Source organism: Zootermopsis nevadensis, unplaced genomic scaffold (assembly GCF_977971745.1).
Source record: "Zootermopsis nevadensis isolate Lab colony 2312 unplaced genomic scaffold, Znev_1.0 Znev_ptg000005l, whole genome shotgun sequence".
NCBI lineage: Eukaryota > Metazoa > Arthropoda > Insecta > Blattodea > Termopsidae > Zootermopsis > Zootermopsis nevadensis.
In genome coordinates, this window is record NW_028259137.1 from 1,338,595 (window position 1) to 1,354,576 (window position 15,982).

At 36.8% G+C, this 15,982-nt stretch overlaps 1 protein-coding gene across 2 annotated transcripts in view; it reads left to right on the forward strand.

The window, feature by feature from the left end:
- The window catches only part of LOC110835429 (integrin alpha-4-like), a 51,849-nt gene that overhangs the window by 13,678 nt on the left and 22,189 nt on the right, over nucleotides 1–15,982 (forward strand). For both annotated transcript variants that reach the window (XM_022075630.2, XM_022075631.2), the window contains exons 5-12: nucleotides 89–189; nucleotides 1,673–1,721; nucleotides 5,389–5,481; nucleotides 7,413–7,507; nucleotides 8,372–8,593; nucleotides 11,402–11,519; nucleotides 13,130–13,315; nucleotides 14,376–14,549. In XM_022075630.2, the coding sequence (XP_021931322.2) occupies nucleotides 89–189; nucleotides 1,673–1,721; nucleotides 5,389–5,481; nucleotides 7,413–7,507; nucleotides 8,372–8,593; nucleotides 11,402–11,519; nucleotides 13,130–13,315; nucleotides 14,376–14,549 (1,038 nt within the window). The remainder of the gene's footprint in view (nucleotides 1–88; nucleotides 190–1,672; nucleotides 1,722–5,388; nucleotides 5,482–7,412; nucleotides 7,508–8,371; nucleotides 8,594–11,401; nucleotides 11,520–13,129; nucleotides 13,316–14,375; nucleotides 14,550–15,982) is intronic.

Genomic DNA, 15,982 nt, shown 5'->3' on the forward strand with positions numbered 1-15,982 from the left:
TTTTAGAGCTGTAGACCCCCAAAATCCTGAGAAAGTATGATAGTTTATTGATTAATTTGCATGTTCTGGCCTTGTATTTGCTTTCCAGATATCTGGTACAAGAAGAAACCAAAAGATATAAATATGGAAAAAAATATATCGTACTACTCTGCTTTCGGACAAGCCGGAATATCTACTCATTTTACCAAGGTAAGTTTGTATGCAAATATTTGGACAATTTCATTGCCAGATTTTACAGAAATCTTCTAGAGGATTACAAAGCTTTTTGGCCTGGAATGATTCTCTATTAAATTTTAAGTTTTTTTCATAAACATCGGAAAATGTGATGGCATGGACACACCTCCGATACAAATTTCGACTCTTCATCGAGATTTCGGGTTGTCTGACAATAAAGATGTCGGATGTTGTCTTATGGATTTTGACGTCGTCTGATCTTACATTTCTCGTTACACGGTTTCTAAAATTGATTTGGGTGTCGGATCACATTCTTTACAAGCACAGTTCTGAATATTTATCTTTATATTTGTACATAAAACCACTAAAAGACTTTATGTTTTACATTGAATTAGCTTTTTATCCTGTCTACAGATCTCAAGAACTACGCCACCAAACATCGAGTCTTTCTTTGTATTTGTGAGGTCCCCTGTTTGATTCTCGGTAAAGAGACTTCGTTTTATTCAGCCTTTCCAGTAAAAATACACAATATTACATTGTAATAGGTCACGACAGTTTCTTTTCACATACTTTTCTCAGCATATGTACAGTCATCTCTGCTTTAGCCACATAACTTGACACACGCAGTTGATAAATAAACTATAAACACTCACAAAAATTGTTATGGAGTTGTATTAATCTATATTTTTCTCTATTTCCAATTTGTACTATGTAATTTGTTGTCTTCACTGAAGTTTTATTGGTTTTAGTCAGTCTTACAAGCCAAATACCCTTTAAACAAGCAGCGACCGCTTGCTTTGAACGTCCTGTCTGTTTCCATGGTTACTGCACTGTCTCATTTAACGCTGTAAAATTTCTGCAGTTGGATTAGCGCTGTTAAAGTAAAAATCAAATACAAAATAAAAATTTGTATAATGGCTAATATCGGTATATATATCTAAATAACAATAAAAACAATTTCCTACTTAAAACAAGTACCAAATCAATTCTTGATTTATTTTTTTACAAATTAAGTTTCTTACCCTAGAATTCAGATGAAAATGAATGTAAATCGAGAATTTACAATGACGTCAGATTCTTAATTGTTTAACACAGACAAGGCGACAATCCGAAAAAGTTTTTTTCGAAAAATTTCAAATTTTAGACCCGTGTATAAGACTTCGGTATTGCGAGCTATAAAACGTAAAGAATATACAAATTTTTTCGACATTTATATACAATAGACGTTAAACAGCGAGGATTTATTTTTAATTTGGAGGCATATAAATGAGCGAAACGCATAAGGTTCCGTTTATGGTTGTTCTGTCTAAAAAATTCAGAATTTGAACTCCCCTGATATCAGCGCCACGACCGACAACTTATTTTATTCACACACACAGATGGACATCTTCATGATGTGTGTTAATTCTATTAAAAAATTTCAAACAAAAATTTTTTACTCCTAAAATTTATGGAAAACAATTCGCCAAAAAATTAAATTTATGGTTTGATTTTCCAGGATGGAGATGTACTGATAGTCGGTGCCCCTGGAGTTATGGATTGGAGAGGTAAGCTTAATATTGAGTTAAATTTGAATTAATTTTCTATTACCGATAAATAAGGTGACCGTATGGAGTGCTACAAAGTATGATACTATTGGCTGGCAGCAATTTTACGAACCTACTGCGTTTATCGTCAGTGGAGAAGTGAACAGACCTGGGCTATATGTCGGATTTATAAGACCCCAAAAAATCTCATAATGCAAACTTCCACAGCCTTGAAAATACGAAATTTGACTATGGAAAGAATAATGAGATGGGCGAGGTATGTGGCACGCATGGATGGGACAAGAGATGTGCACCGGGTATTGGTTAGGAAGCCTGAGGGGAAGAGACCTCTGGGGAGATCTAGACGTAGATGGGAGGATAATCTCAGGCGGGATCTATGGGAGATAGGAGTTGAAGGAGACTGGATTTTGTTGGCCCAGGACAGGGTCCGGTGGAGGGCTTTGGTTAATTCGGTGATGAACCTTCGTGCTCGCTAAGCCATCTAGTTGGTTGGGTCCACTATTTGGGAAGCCTGAGGGGAAGAGACCTCTGGGGAGACCTAGACGTAGATGGGAGGATAATCTCAGGCGGGATCTATGGGAGATAGGGGTTGAAGGAGACTGGATTTTGTTGGCCCAGGACAGGGACCGGTGGAGGGCTTTGGTTAATTCGGTGATGAACCTTCGGGTTCCGTAAGTCATCTGGTTGGTTGGGTCCACTATTTGGGAAGCCTGAGGGGAAGAGACCGCTGGGGAGACCTAGACGTAGATGGGAGGATAATCTCAGGCGGGATCTATGGGAGATAGGGGTTGAAGGAGACTGGATTTTGTTGGCCCAGGACAGGGACCGGTGGAGGGCTTTGGTTAATTCGGTGATGAACCTTCGGGTTCCGTAAGTCATCTGGTTGGTTGGGTCCACTATTTGGGAAGCCTGAGGGGAAGAGACCGCTGGGGAGACCTAGACGTAGATGGGAGGATAATCTCAGGCGGGATCTATGGGAGATAGGAGTTGAAGGAGACTGGATTTTGTTGGCCCAGGACAGGGTCCGGTGGAGGGCTTTGGTTAATTCGGTGATGAACCTTGGAGTTCCCTAAGCAATCTGGTTGGTTGGGTCCACTATTTGGGAAGCCCGAGGGGAAGAGACCTCTGGGGAGACCTAGACGTAGATGGGAGGATAATCTCAGGCGGGAACTATAGGAGATAGGAGTAGAAGGAGACTGGATTTTGTTGGCCCAGGACAGGGTCCGGTGGAGGGCTTTGGTTAATTCGGTGATGAACCTTCGGGTTCCGTAAGCCATCTGGTTGGTTGGGTCCACTATTTGGGAAGCCCGAGGGGAAGAGACCTCTGGGGAGACCTAGACGTAGATGGGAGGATAATCTCAGGCGGGAACTATAGGAGATAGGAGTAGAAGGAGACTGGATTTTGTTGGCCCAGGACATGGTCCGGTGGAGGGCTTTGGTTAATTCGGTGATGAACCTTCGGGTTAAGTAAGCCATCTAGTTAGTCGGTTATAAAGCAATCAAAATTAAAATATTTACTGATTGTTCAAATTCAATACAATTCAATTGGAATAATAATCAAAATATCGCTGTGACTTTTCAAGGTCACGACATTTTATAACGTACTCGGTTCAGTCGCTAAGTTGTCTTTAAACGGTATAAGTGCAATGATGTATTTTTCATAAGTGCAAAGAGTATTGATTACCAAGCATTACCAGGCATCTAGTTCATACTTTACTTACCAGAATGAGTTTATGATAATATTTATCGATTCTCCTGAGCCTATAAATCGAGAATATCTTTCTCGATTGGTGATCCGTTCCAGTGACACAGGAATCGTACAGGACAGAATTTTTTTTGTAAACCGTCGGTACAGATGATGACACTTAGGCTTACCAGCCTGCGCTGTGTTACCGACAAGGGTCGTCGTCATAAAGCCGTCCTACTCTCTACTTTGTCAAGTGTAATCACTACCTGTGTACGGATATAAGTATCGTCATGGCTACATTTGAATTGGAATGTTATAAAAAGAGTGTATACTGAAGTTAGATTACGCTACCAAACACGAAACGTCTACTACAGAAGAAAACCTTTTTTATGACAGAAATAATTTTTATGACTGTCATTTCAAGACGTAAGCTACCTTCTAAAATTATCTTTTACTGTTCTCACAGAATTAAATTACTGACAAGATATCTTTTAAAATTAATGTTATATTGTAACTTATTATTTTTAATCTCAAATAATTACTTTCCTACTTAACACATACAATTAAATCTGTGTATAGGCCACGGTGGTCTACCGGTTAGAACGCTGGCCTTGTAATCCTGGAGTCTCGGGTTCGATTCCCGGCGGTGCCCGAATATATAACTTGTGTTGGGCAAGGCCGTGGTCTAGGCAACACGGAGTTTTCCTCCGTGGCATCCCAACAATTACTCCATTCACACACAGAAGAAGGCAATGGCAAACCACTTCTGGATCATCTGCCAAGAACGTATATGAACAGGTCCCAGTCCGAGAAAAGGATGGACGGATCCTGTTCATATGGACCTGTCGTCAGACAGAACAATAAATAATAATAAGATGAGGTGATCTAGCGGTTATAACGCTGGCCTTGTAATCCTGAGGTCTCGGGTTCGATTCCCGGCGGTGCCCGAATTTATAACTTGTGTTGGGCAAGGCCGTGGTCTAGGCAACACGGAGTTTTCCTCCGTGGCATCCCAACAATTACTCCATTCACACACAGAAGAAGGCAATGGCAAACCACTTCTGGATCATCTGCCAAGAACGTATATGAACAGGTCCCAGTCCGAGAAAAGGATGGAAGGATCCTGTTCATATGGACCTGTCGTCAGACAGAACACTAAAAAAAAAAAAAATAATAATAATAATAATAGGCCTTTATTAATTCATACTTATACTACATGCTTAGCTACCCTTTTTCATTTAAAATTATTACTGTAAGAAGGATTCTACAAAGTAGATTCATGTTTCGTGATATTTTCAATTTCATTGTCAGTCTAATTCTCGTTTCTTATAGAAGAAAATATATTCTCCCACTAATACAGTAGACGTGATGGCAGCGTACTGGCCAATTTCGTTAGAAAAATTATGAATGTTTCGTTATAACTGTAAGAAACAAAGTAAAATTTAAGGTTCTCAAGGCGATGAGTATGCAGATGTATATTTTTCACAGTTTCTTACTGTCTCAATTATTAGCCATCATCGCCCTAATGATGGAGGCAATAAGGACCTCTGAAACGTGGATAAACTTTTACAAGACTACACGACGAAAAACCCAAATGACAGCCATAATTAGTCGAAAGGAATGCTTCAGAAAATTGGAATGCTAACGATGAATATACTCTGGGATGTTTTACTATGTAATCGGGTATAAATTGACCGATGTTTCACACGTGATTACTTCCTCCATCATCAGAGTGATGGATTGATATATTTTTATAAAGTTATAAAATCAATAAATTTATGTGGTTCAGAGAACTGTCACTTCAAAAGCTTCAAGAAAGTAATTTAAAAGTTTTAGTATTATTTGCAACTAATAAAGTTCGTACGGCCAACATTTTGATATTAAACTTTTTCCTGTCTTTCGGAAAAACACAGAATTTACTTCTATCCACATTACGCCTGTGATAAATGTTCTTTATCAAATTTGTGTTCCTTTTGCCAGGTACAGTTATACGTTACAAGACAAACGACTATCTAAATCCGGTTATACCAAACCCACTGAGGACGTCTGAGCTGAGAAGTTTCTCATATGTCGGTAAGAACTAACACCATTTTGGACAGTGAACATTTACAGTTAATGAGCAGGATATTAATTGTACGCGAATCTTTGTGATTTTACTTCGCGAGTCTATAGATTTTGCTGATTAAAAAACAGGATATGCACGTGACATTTATTTAAATTATATAATCCTTTCTTTTCTTTCAACACAGTCACTAAAACTATTAGCGTAATAAGATAGAAATATAAGACTAATAATTTCTTTCATAATTAGTAATAAATTGTAATTTGAAGAGAATTAATAGCTTGAAATATACATGAACTTATTTTTAAATTATAGATTTCTAATGTTCTCTTTTAAAATATATATTATATAAATTGATATATAAAATAACCTATACAGTTTTAAGTTTTTTTTGTAGTTTCTGAGAATGCATATTTGTTCGGGGGTAAGTTTGGTACTTTTACGTAGCTAACGTCTTTAAACTGCAACCAGGATTAAATCAACGTTCACACCCTACTAAGACCAGTAGAGAACTCTAATGTTAGTGTCTGGTTAATAAATAAAATCCTGGGGTCGCTAATTTAGCTTTTCGCCACATAACAATTCACTTTGGTTGCGATATATCATAAGTTATTTCTCAAATATGTCACGGATCATGAGTTACTATAGTTACTGCCAGCCTAAAACAGAATAAATTCAATTTAAAACATTTGAAATTCTACTGTGTCTTTCATCTACGTTAAGTGGCCCCTTTATAACCACAGGATGCCACCCAGGTTACAGTTTAAGAAATGAGCATCAGATACGTAATGTAGCTGTGAGTTTTCGCGTTATATAAATAAGTTTCTTACATTGTTGCTTAGAACGGCTTATTTTTCTTATTTGTTACTTAACAGCAGCTCTTGAAGAAAATATAGAGTAAAGGAATGAGAACATGAAAGGAATTCTTCCCCATTGAACATCAACGGGCGTTGTACTAGTACTGAATAAATAGTAGTGGACGACAGACAAATGGTAGGCCTCCAGTTAGGAGGTAGAGTGTTACAAAGCTGTCACAAGGTTTAGGAGTAAGATGGGACATTTGAGGTGATGTGGACCACGTCGGGATATGAAATTTGGAATATTATGCAGTAGGGACCAGATTACTTGCTAGCTGAGCTCCCTTGTGTTGTAGACAGTTGCATTCGGCACGGCCTGGTCGGTGCACGGAACGGCCAGAAACAGCGTGGAGGTGCGCGCGCAGTTCTTATCACCTTGCTCCTCACCCCCGCGCCATGAACACGCAAGTGCTCTGGTCCTTGCTATACGCGGCAGCTGAGTCACAATGTTAGAAGCGAAACTTGTGTTCCTTCTCTTTTCATGTTTTCCTTGTGACTTCTTGTCTTCTCCGTTTTAGCTTAAAAATAAATGTAATTACATTTCTTATGCAGTAGGGACCAGATTACTTGCTAGCTGAGCTCCCTTGTGTTGTAGACAGTTGCATTCGGCACGGCCTGGTCATTGCAAGGGAATGGCCGGGTAGAGCGGACAGTAAAAGCGTGGAGGTGCGCGCGCAGTTCTTATCACCTTGCTCCTCACCCCCGCGCCAAGGACACGCAAGTGCTCTGGTCCTTACTATATGTGTCAGTAGGACAGTTTGTGAGGATGGTCGGAGGGCAGATTTCCGTATTACCGGTGCGTAATCTTTGAGTTCATCTATCACAGTGTTATTTATTAATATCTTTTTAAAATTTATCCGAATGGTTTATGGCTTCAGTAGTTGTTTACATAAAACTGAATTACCGCTTAAGACATACAATCTGAAAAGAGAAACTGTAACTGGATCTTCGAGAGGTATAAGTTAGCAGTAATAAAAATTTCTGCCTTTGTATTATATTGTTTTTTTTTTCAAAATTGAAGTCTTTTCTCGAGTTACAAAGCTGCGATTACCTCAGGATTGGCAAATTATGTTTGTTACCTTCAGGTTACTCAGTCTCGTCAGGGAAGTTCTTCAATGGGAAGAACAAGACGTACTACGTTACTGGGGCACCGAGGGCAGGCAACGAATATCAAGGAAAGGTACAGTACCATCAGAGTCCTAGAAATTTACAATTAGACACAACTCTTTTATTTCATTGTTGTCAAAGTATGACTAAGTAATTGTTTCGTCATGGATCCTTTGTCAAAATAATAACAAATTTCTGAAAAACTTTAGCCTGTAACATAAGCAGTATTAGGAGTATTCAACCTTTTTTGCTCTCGTACCCCCAGATATAATTTCTCTTCAACTTTGTACCCCCAAATTTGTTGGTGTATAATTCAAGTTATACATAGTATATAATCTAAATCTAAAATAAATTAAATTAATTACATTACTGATTATTCAGTGTTTTTCATAAAATTTATAAATAAAAAAGCACATTACGGAATAAACGTTTTTCTTGCATTCTATACCTACCGGTTAGAACGCTGGCCTTTTAATCCTGGGGTCTCGGGTTCGATTCCCGGTGGTGCCCGAATTTATAACTTGTGTTGGGCAAGGCCGTGGTCTAGGCAACACGGAGTTTTCCTCCGTGGCATCCCAACAATTACTCCATTCACACACAGAAGAAGGCAATGGCAAACCACTTCTGGATCATCTGCCAAGAACGTATATGAACAGGTCCCAGTCCGAGAAAAGGATGGAAGGATCGTGTTCATATGGACCTGTCGTCAGACAGAAAAAAAGCTACCTGATCTGACTACGCCAATCGGAGGAGTATATCGTGTCCTTTCATATGTATATTTTGAGCTTTCTTCAATATAACGTGTTTGCTCCCAAACAATTAGTTGCCATGACTTTTGAAGTAACCCTCGTATTAGGAGTATACAGGTATATTACTTAATTAATATCAATGGAAAGCTATGTATCGTGTTCTTAAATGCATGAATTTGCTGTTACAGGTATACATTTTTGATTACCACGTCACTGACAATAAAAATGATGAGTATCGATTAGAGGTCATTGGTAAGCTTAAAGGAAAGCAAGTTGGCGAGTATTTTGGTGCTGCAGTGTGCACTGTGGATGTGAACGGGGATGGACTCGATGACATATTGGTAGGAGCCCCTCATTACGGTGATAAGAAGACTTGGGACCGTGGCCGACTTTATGTCCATCTTGCAACAGTAAATCATTAATTTATTCTCTCATCTAAAATAGATCTCCGTTCGGTTTCCCAAATAAGCGCAAAAGAATTAACGACTTTTGATGTAAAAGTGTAAATAAGTTGCTTAAATCTTCTGTTAAATTTATTAAATGTTTTGTTTGCGTAATGAGAATATTTAAGCATTTAAAACCGAAGCTCGTCTTATTAAAGAATTCAGTCCGTACCGCCATAGAAAACACAAGTACAGTACAGACTTAAACTTGCCAATACTGTTTTAAGGAAATAATCTCTATTTACAGTGAGATTTATACGAAAGCCATAAATAAAAAATCAGTTGTTATCTATTTCAGAGGCAAGTGGATCTTATAGTTACCACCGGACATTAGATGGTTAATTAATGTTTAATATATTTAGATAAAAATCTAATTGAAATTGGCAAGGTTAGATTAGGTTAGGTTAGGTTGAGTTAGGTTAGGTTAGTTTAGGTTAGGTTTGGTTAAGTTAAGTTAGTTTAGGTTAGATTAGGTTAGGTTAGGTTGAGTTAGGTTAGGTTAGTTTAGGTTAGGTTAAGTTAAGTTAGTTTAGGTTAGATTAGGTTAGGTTAGGTTAGGTTGAGTTAGGTTAGGTTAGTTAAGGTTAGGTTAAGTAAAGTTAGTTTAGGTTAGATTAGATTAGGTTAGGTTAGGTTGAGTTAGGTTAGGTTAGTTTAGGTTATGTTAGGATACGTTAGTTCTGGACCAGGATTCATCAGTTTTTTATATTACTCTCGTTATACATTTTTGTATCACCTTGTCGATTACTAAGGTCGATTCTAAGCGCTGTAAGAGGTTAGATTATAATGTTTATTCGTATTGACGTCACTCTCACTTTTAGAAGTGAACGTGTTTTTGCCAACTGGGCCCTCACGGCCATTAAAACTGCTGTAAATGAAATTCAAGTTCACCACGTCTTAGTGGTGATGCAGTTAGATCTATTATGGAACAAACATACTCTCTTTCTCAGATTTTAATTTTAATTTTTTTTAGAGTCTCCTAAAATCACATTTATTTTAATTAAATAATTATGAAATGCAATTGAAGAACTGATATGATAATATTTTGTATTATAATATCTTTAAAGATATAACCTTTATTTAGCTCTGCTTAAAATATTTTGAAGCGAGCAAAATGGAAACCGAATACGTATCTAAAAACGGTCTCACTCTTTAAATAAATTTTAATCAGTTATTCTCTTGATGATGGCTGTATCCTGGGTTGTAGCGTCGTGCGGTCTGGTAAAAGATTACCGTTTCAGAGGACATCAGTACACTGATGATAAAGGCAGCAAGGACCTCTGAAATGTTGGTAATCTTCTATCACGCTACGCGGCTTTGCAATTCAGAAGACAATGGCTGTTTCGTACTCACCGCCTAGAGAATTGTAATTAATATATTTTCTGAATTGAGCGTTTCATTCAACTTCTAGATGTTGTGTTATTCCGGTCTGCGATTAGAACTTAAGTACACACTGCTCGCTTAAAAGATCAAATTTATAATCTATTTACTTTGTTCTATTATATTTCGTAACAATTCTTATTAGGATTGTTATAAACCTTACGCACTGAAATTTAATATTTTCCTCTTGAGGGTAACTGGGGATGCTAACATCGGTTGTTGTTGATTTTCTAAAAAAAATTATTCAAAATAGAGCTGCTATGAACTACATGTTAAGCGAAGAATATTACCATTATCCGTAAATTAAAAAAGTTAAGAAATGGAAGATATCGAATCCTATCTTCTCAAACTTAATACGACCAAAGAGCTCTTCAGACCCAGGCAGACATACAAATTGGGCTACATTTATTTACATGGGAAAGCAAATCAGAAAAGAAAAAAAAACAAAAAAAAACAGAACGTCTACTATGTATAGACACTTACAACAACAGACATCATTAAAAGTGTAATATACCGGATACGTTCTCAAGACTGCCATAAACATTATATAGGAGAATTGATCAAAAATATCAAAACTAAGTTTTACGAACATATGAGGGTTATAGAAACTAATGAATTTTCCACAGAATTTTTCCAACATTTTGTTCAATATCGGCACTCACATGGCACCTCGGAAGATACAATTAAAATTTTCGAAGAGGCCAGAATTAACACACTAGAAAAATTCCACATAAACAATAACTTTAAAAATGCATTCATTTAAACGAAGCAACAAGCCCGTTTTTTAACATCTTCATCAACTACAATAATACCTAAAGACCAGTTTTCTCCATCCAACCCTCAACATCAGCCAAGCCACTTCAGTTTAGCTGCAGACTTTAACTGGTTACCACACGTACATAGTTTAATCTACTAAAATACGTAAGCTGCTTCAGACACTCCATTACGCCTTCAAGTCAACAACAAAAAATGTGTATACAAATTAGCAGTCATAGTTTTGAACACTTAAAGGGAACCACCGGAAGATGACAATCTCTGGTCGAAACATGTAGCAGATTCTCAATAAAAATTAAAACTATAATCATAAATCGTCGTGTACTAGACGGACTCTCAACACAAAACAGGATTCATCCCTTAAAAAATATATTTCCTGTCTTCTAAATGGTAGTTAATGCATATTTCTTATTGAAATGTTAACAGCTTCTTAAAATCTTAATTGGTTCTCAAAATCGAGGTTTTACTGTAATATTGAATAATGTTTTTGACATCTTTCGACTCTCCGTTTTGGGGTCAGGGGCCCTTGTGCAACATTTCAGTTTCCACGTCTCCTATAATTAGGTTCCTACCACAACATCGTCGCTGAAACCACGTATAATCGTACTCTGTTGTGTCCAGGCGACCGGAGGCAACTTGGAGTTCCGTGTTGTGGAGGTGGTTGGCTCCCGGCTGTCGGGGGCCCAGTTCGGCTCCGCTGTGGCTGGTCTAGATGACATCAATAATGACGGCTACAACGGTAATCAGTTCTAAGCAGTATCATAGTTTGTTCAATTGTTTACGTATGAACTCCTGTTACATAACCTCATTTACTTAGCTCTGAGAGCATTTGGCCGTATGTGCTAAGGATTTGAACCCGTGATCTCTTATGTAATTCCAGAGTACAAAGGTTAAAAATGTATGTGACATTGTTTGTTTTATAACCAAAATATGAGCTCCGATATTCTAGCCAATAAGATGCTTAGTTATAACGTCATATAATATATCACAAAACACAACGCAAAGAATTATTGGGGAAACGATGTGTGTACAGTTTTCGTCAAAAAGTCTGAAGAGAAGATATCACGCCGAGGACACAGGCTTTCCTGAGAGGATAATATTAAAATGTATTTTAGGGTTATGGGGTTGGTTCATGATTGGAATAATCTGGCCTCAGTTAGGGATATATGTAGTTTCTTGTGAACACGGTAATGAATCTGGTTCCATAAAATACGGCGAGGGTCTATTGACTAGCTGAACGCACTCCTAGCTTGTCAGCAACAACTCTGATCTATCGAGTTATTTGAAACAAAGTCTCTTGGTCTCCTGATAACCATTTATTTAGTATAATATTAGAGGCCGAGCGAGAAGGACTGATTTTGGTCGTATGAGATGGACTCGTCCAAAGCACTCGCTAGAGGGGTGTAACCTTCAGTTGTTTTGTAGCTCAAGCTGTGTTTAGTTCGGTGAGTCACCGCAGCTGAGTCTGTGCGACAGCCACTACTAATGAACTCCCCTCTCTCGGCTTATACATCGCGCATTTAGGTGGACACGACTACTCGCGCGATGTATACATTACTCATATTTACATTACTTTACTGATTATAAAATTAAATTAATGATAGGCTAATAAACAAAATTAATCACTTACTTGTATTTCAGTAATGTTTCTAGTCTTCGATACATCTTTTGAACTTTATTTGTTCTATAGATGAAAGTATTCTGGCATATTGAATCATCTAGCCTGGTAGTAGTTTACCTAAGCGATGTTTATTGCTTCTGAAACGTCAGTTTAACTCCTGCGAAACTACATGGTTCAATATTCCAGAAGGCGGCCAGTTTTTACATCAAATATAATTGCCAAATTGAGATTCTGAAATCTTACTTCTATTTGCATAACTTTCTAAGTAAATATCCCGATGAAATACAGCCCTTATTTATAAGCTAACAGCCACTCAGCTGGTTAAGTATCTGAAATTTAATTACAGCGTTTACACCAGCCAGTAATTAATTTTTGCATCAGCCAGATGCATCCAGTTTACGTCACACCTCATTTTTCTAAGATTCATTTTAATATTATTCCATTTATGTTTATGTCTCGAAAGTTTTGTTCTGTTCTATGCATGTTACAGATTAGTTTTCTTACTAAATGTATAAATTCTCTTCTCATTTACTTTTAGGCTTCCAGTTTTCTTGCAAATTTGTCGGGAATTGATACATTTTTTTTAGAGATTAAGTAATCATGACTCAGAATTTTCGTCTTACCGCCTTAAAATAGCGGAAATTATGTTCATCACGTGATGTAAGAGTTACTGTGCTATTTTTAAAATTAATTTAAGAATCGTACGAATACTCCATATAATTTTGCAGACTTTGTTGTTGGAGCACCACACGAAGACGAAGGAAGGGGTGTGATATACATATTTCATGGTAGACAAGACACCCAAAGATGGGAATTTTCACAGCGGATCGTTGGTAAAGAGGTTCATACTGATATTCTGGGATTTGGAATTAGCTTCTCAAAGAGTTTAGACATTGATGGAAACAATTATTCAGGTAATTAAAATGTGAAAAGTTAAAATTTTCCCTGGATACATTAATTTATTCCTATAACCAAAGTAAATGTCGTGGCATATTCCAAGGTACTAATAATTATCACTTCCAAGAACACGAAAACTACAAAATAACTAAAGATATCTGTTCTGATCTGCATTGATTTTTCATGGTTCTTAAAAATATATATAACGTTTTTAAAGATGTCACGTGATAAATTCTAAAAGTCAGTCGAAAGTTCGAAATTGGGATTATGGGGAACATCATAACGCACAACCATGATCACAACATACAAATGTCTGGTTTTTGTTACTGATGAAGGCAGTTACGGTATAATAATTATTAGAACTTAAAATGTTTCTTAACTGAATTATTTCAACGTAGTTTATATGGGGTTTAACTGTTAGATCCACTTTTGTGTTGAACGTTAAATTGACAGTCCGTGTTCGCAAAGATTTTTATGACAGTTTCAATGTTCATTAAAAATCCACTATATATTTCCACCTTAATTCGTAATTTTCAGTTGTTATTTTTAAGTAATCTAAACTAACTGATAATTCATATATATTTTCTGTTGTTGACTTAAGCAGCTTACGTATTTAGTAGACTGGACTGTGTAGGTGTGATAACCATTTAAAAGCTGTTGTTGAATAAAAGGTAATAAGACTTCGAGATTATTATTAATACCGAGTAGGTTAGGATGTGGAAAAGAACAGTGGTGCCCTATCACGGCATTTACTTTAGATATTGATATAAGATTAGGTAATTATTCAATTCAATTCAATTAATTTATTTACGTGTTTGCCAACAGCAAGAAGCCAATAACAGGCAAACACTGATAATATATACAATAATAATGAAATAATAATGAAAAATAGTACACAAACAGATTAACTAAACTTATACATGTACAGTATTAAATATAACAAGTACAGGCAATCCCAAAATAGAAACAATATTAACACAAAGCAAAATAAATGAATAAATATAAATAAAAACAAATAATCCACCTAGGGAACACTAATAAATGATGACAACATATAATTATATATATTTGTGACAGATTTTGCAGTTGGAGCATACAAATCAGGACACGCCATAGTGTTGAAGTCTCGTCCAGTAATTACGTATACAGCAACATTAAGTCCAAACGTCTTTAGCATTGATTTCGATGCTACCAGCTTTAACGTCACTGCTTGTGTAACTTACAGAGGCAAGCACGTGCCATCAACTGTCCGTAAGTTAGTTTTCATTACTTGTTATTCTTAAACGCAGACTTAGAATAGTTTGCAGTTACATTGAAATAAAAGTGAGGTTATGTTACTTTATGTTTTGTTTCTAGAAAGTGTTACTAACACGAATTTTTAGAAAGGATGTGGTAAAAAGATTTTTATGTTTAAAATTAAGTAATTACAAATTTATATCTCGGTTATTAATGTAACTGAAGAAAACACAGTTCAGATTTTCGGTTTTTTTTTGTTTTTGGAATCGCCATTATTATAAAGACTCTGATTCCGAACATCTTCGTACCCAATGCACACCCGAAGATATTTCCCCTGAAACTAAGACGGGAAGAACGTGAATCTACTGGGTACTGAATTCTATCAACCGGAGAGGTTTGAGAATTATCTTCAGACGCTTTTGAGTTTAAAAAAACTAATCAAAGGCTGTTATTATAAATACAACATAGCGCCTATTGTACGTGGTAATTGGGAAAAGTAGGTCCCCGAATAATCAAAAAAAAAACACGGTAGAACCAAATTATATTTTATTACAATTCAATTAATTATCATCCATGTAAGTAAAATAAGAAGTTGTACATATTTTCCCATATAAACACACGTATTAACGTTTTAAAACATGTATAGAAACGTTACGTTTAATCCATGAGTTGAGATGAACTCGATTAGTCAGTGTTGCAAGTAATTAAGAAAATTGTAATTATATATATTAGAGATAATCTAAGGCCACGGATAATTCCCCGGATAATCGTCGCTTACTGTACACATTTCCACTGGATATCTAAAAACAGAAAATCTAATACTAGCTTATAGATATATCCCAGAATATTAAGGTACGATGGCGTAGCGGTTAGAACGCTGGCCTTGTAATCCTGGGGTCTCGGGTTCGATTCCCGGCGGTGCCCGAATTTATAACTTGTGTTGGGCAAGGCCGTGGTCTAGGCAACACGGAGTTTTCCTCCGGAGGCTTCCCCGGTTTCTCCGTGGCATCCCAACAATTACTCCATTCACACACAGAAGAAGGCAATGGCAAACCACTTCTGGATCATCTGCCAAGAACGTATATGAACAGGTCCCAGTCCGAGAAAAGGATGGGAGGATCCTGTTCATATGGACCTGTCGTCAGACAGAACACTACAAATAAAAATTAAGGTATCGTGTATATTAAGTAACAAAATAACAGACAAAAAAACTATTGCCAGTTTAAAGTTATAAAATGAGTGGACGACAGGATGTTCTATACGTCTGTGAGGATGAGATTGTCATTAATTTAGGGTCAGCCTTATAACATGCAAAATATCGCTTACAGTTGGTTTAAATTAATTAATAACCGTGGATTGATACAAATGTTCGCTTCAACGACAGACACACAATCGTTACGATACTACAAGTTCGTATTTTCTGCATTTGTTTATGGAAAGCAGACGAA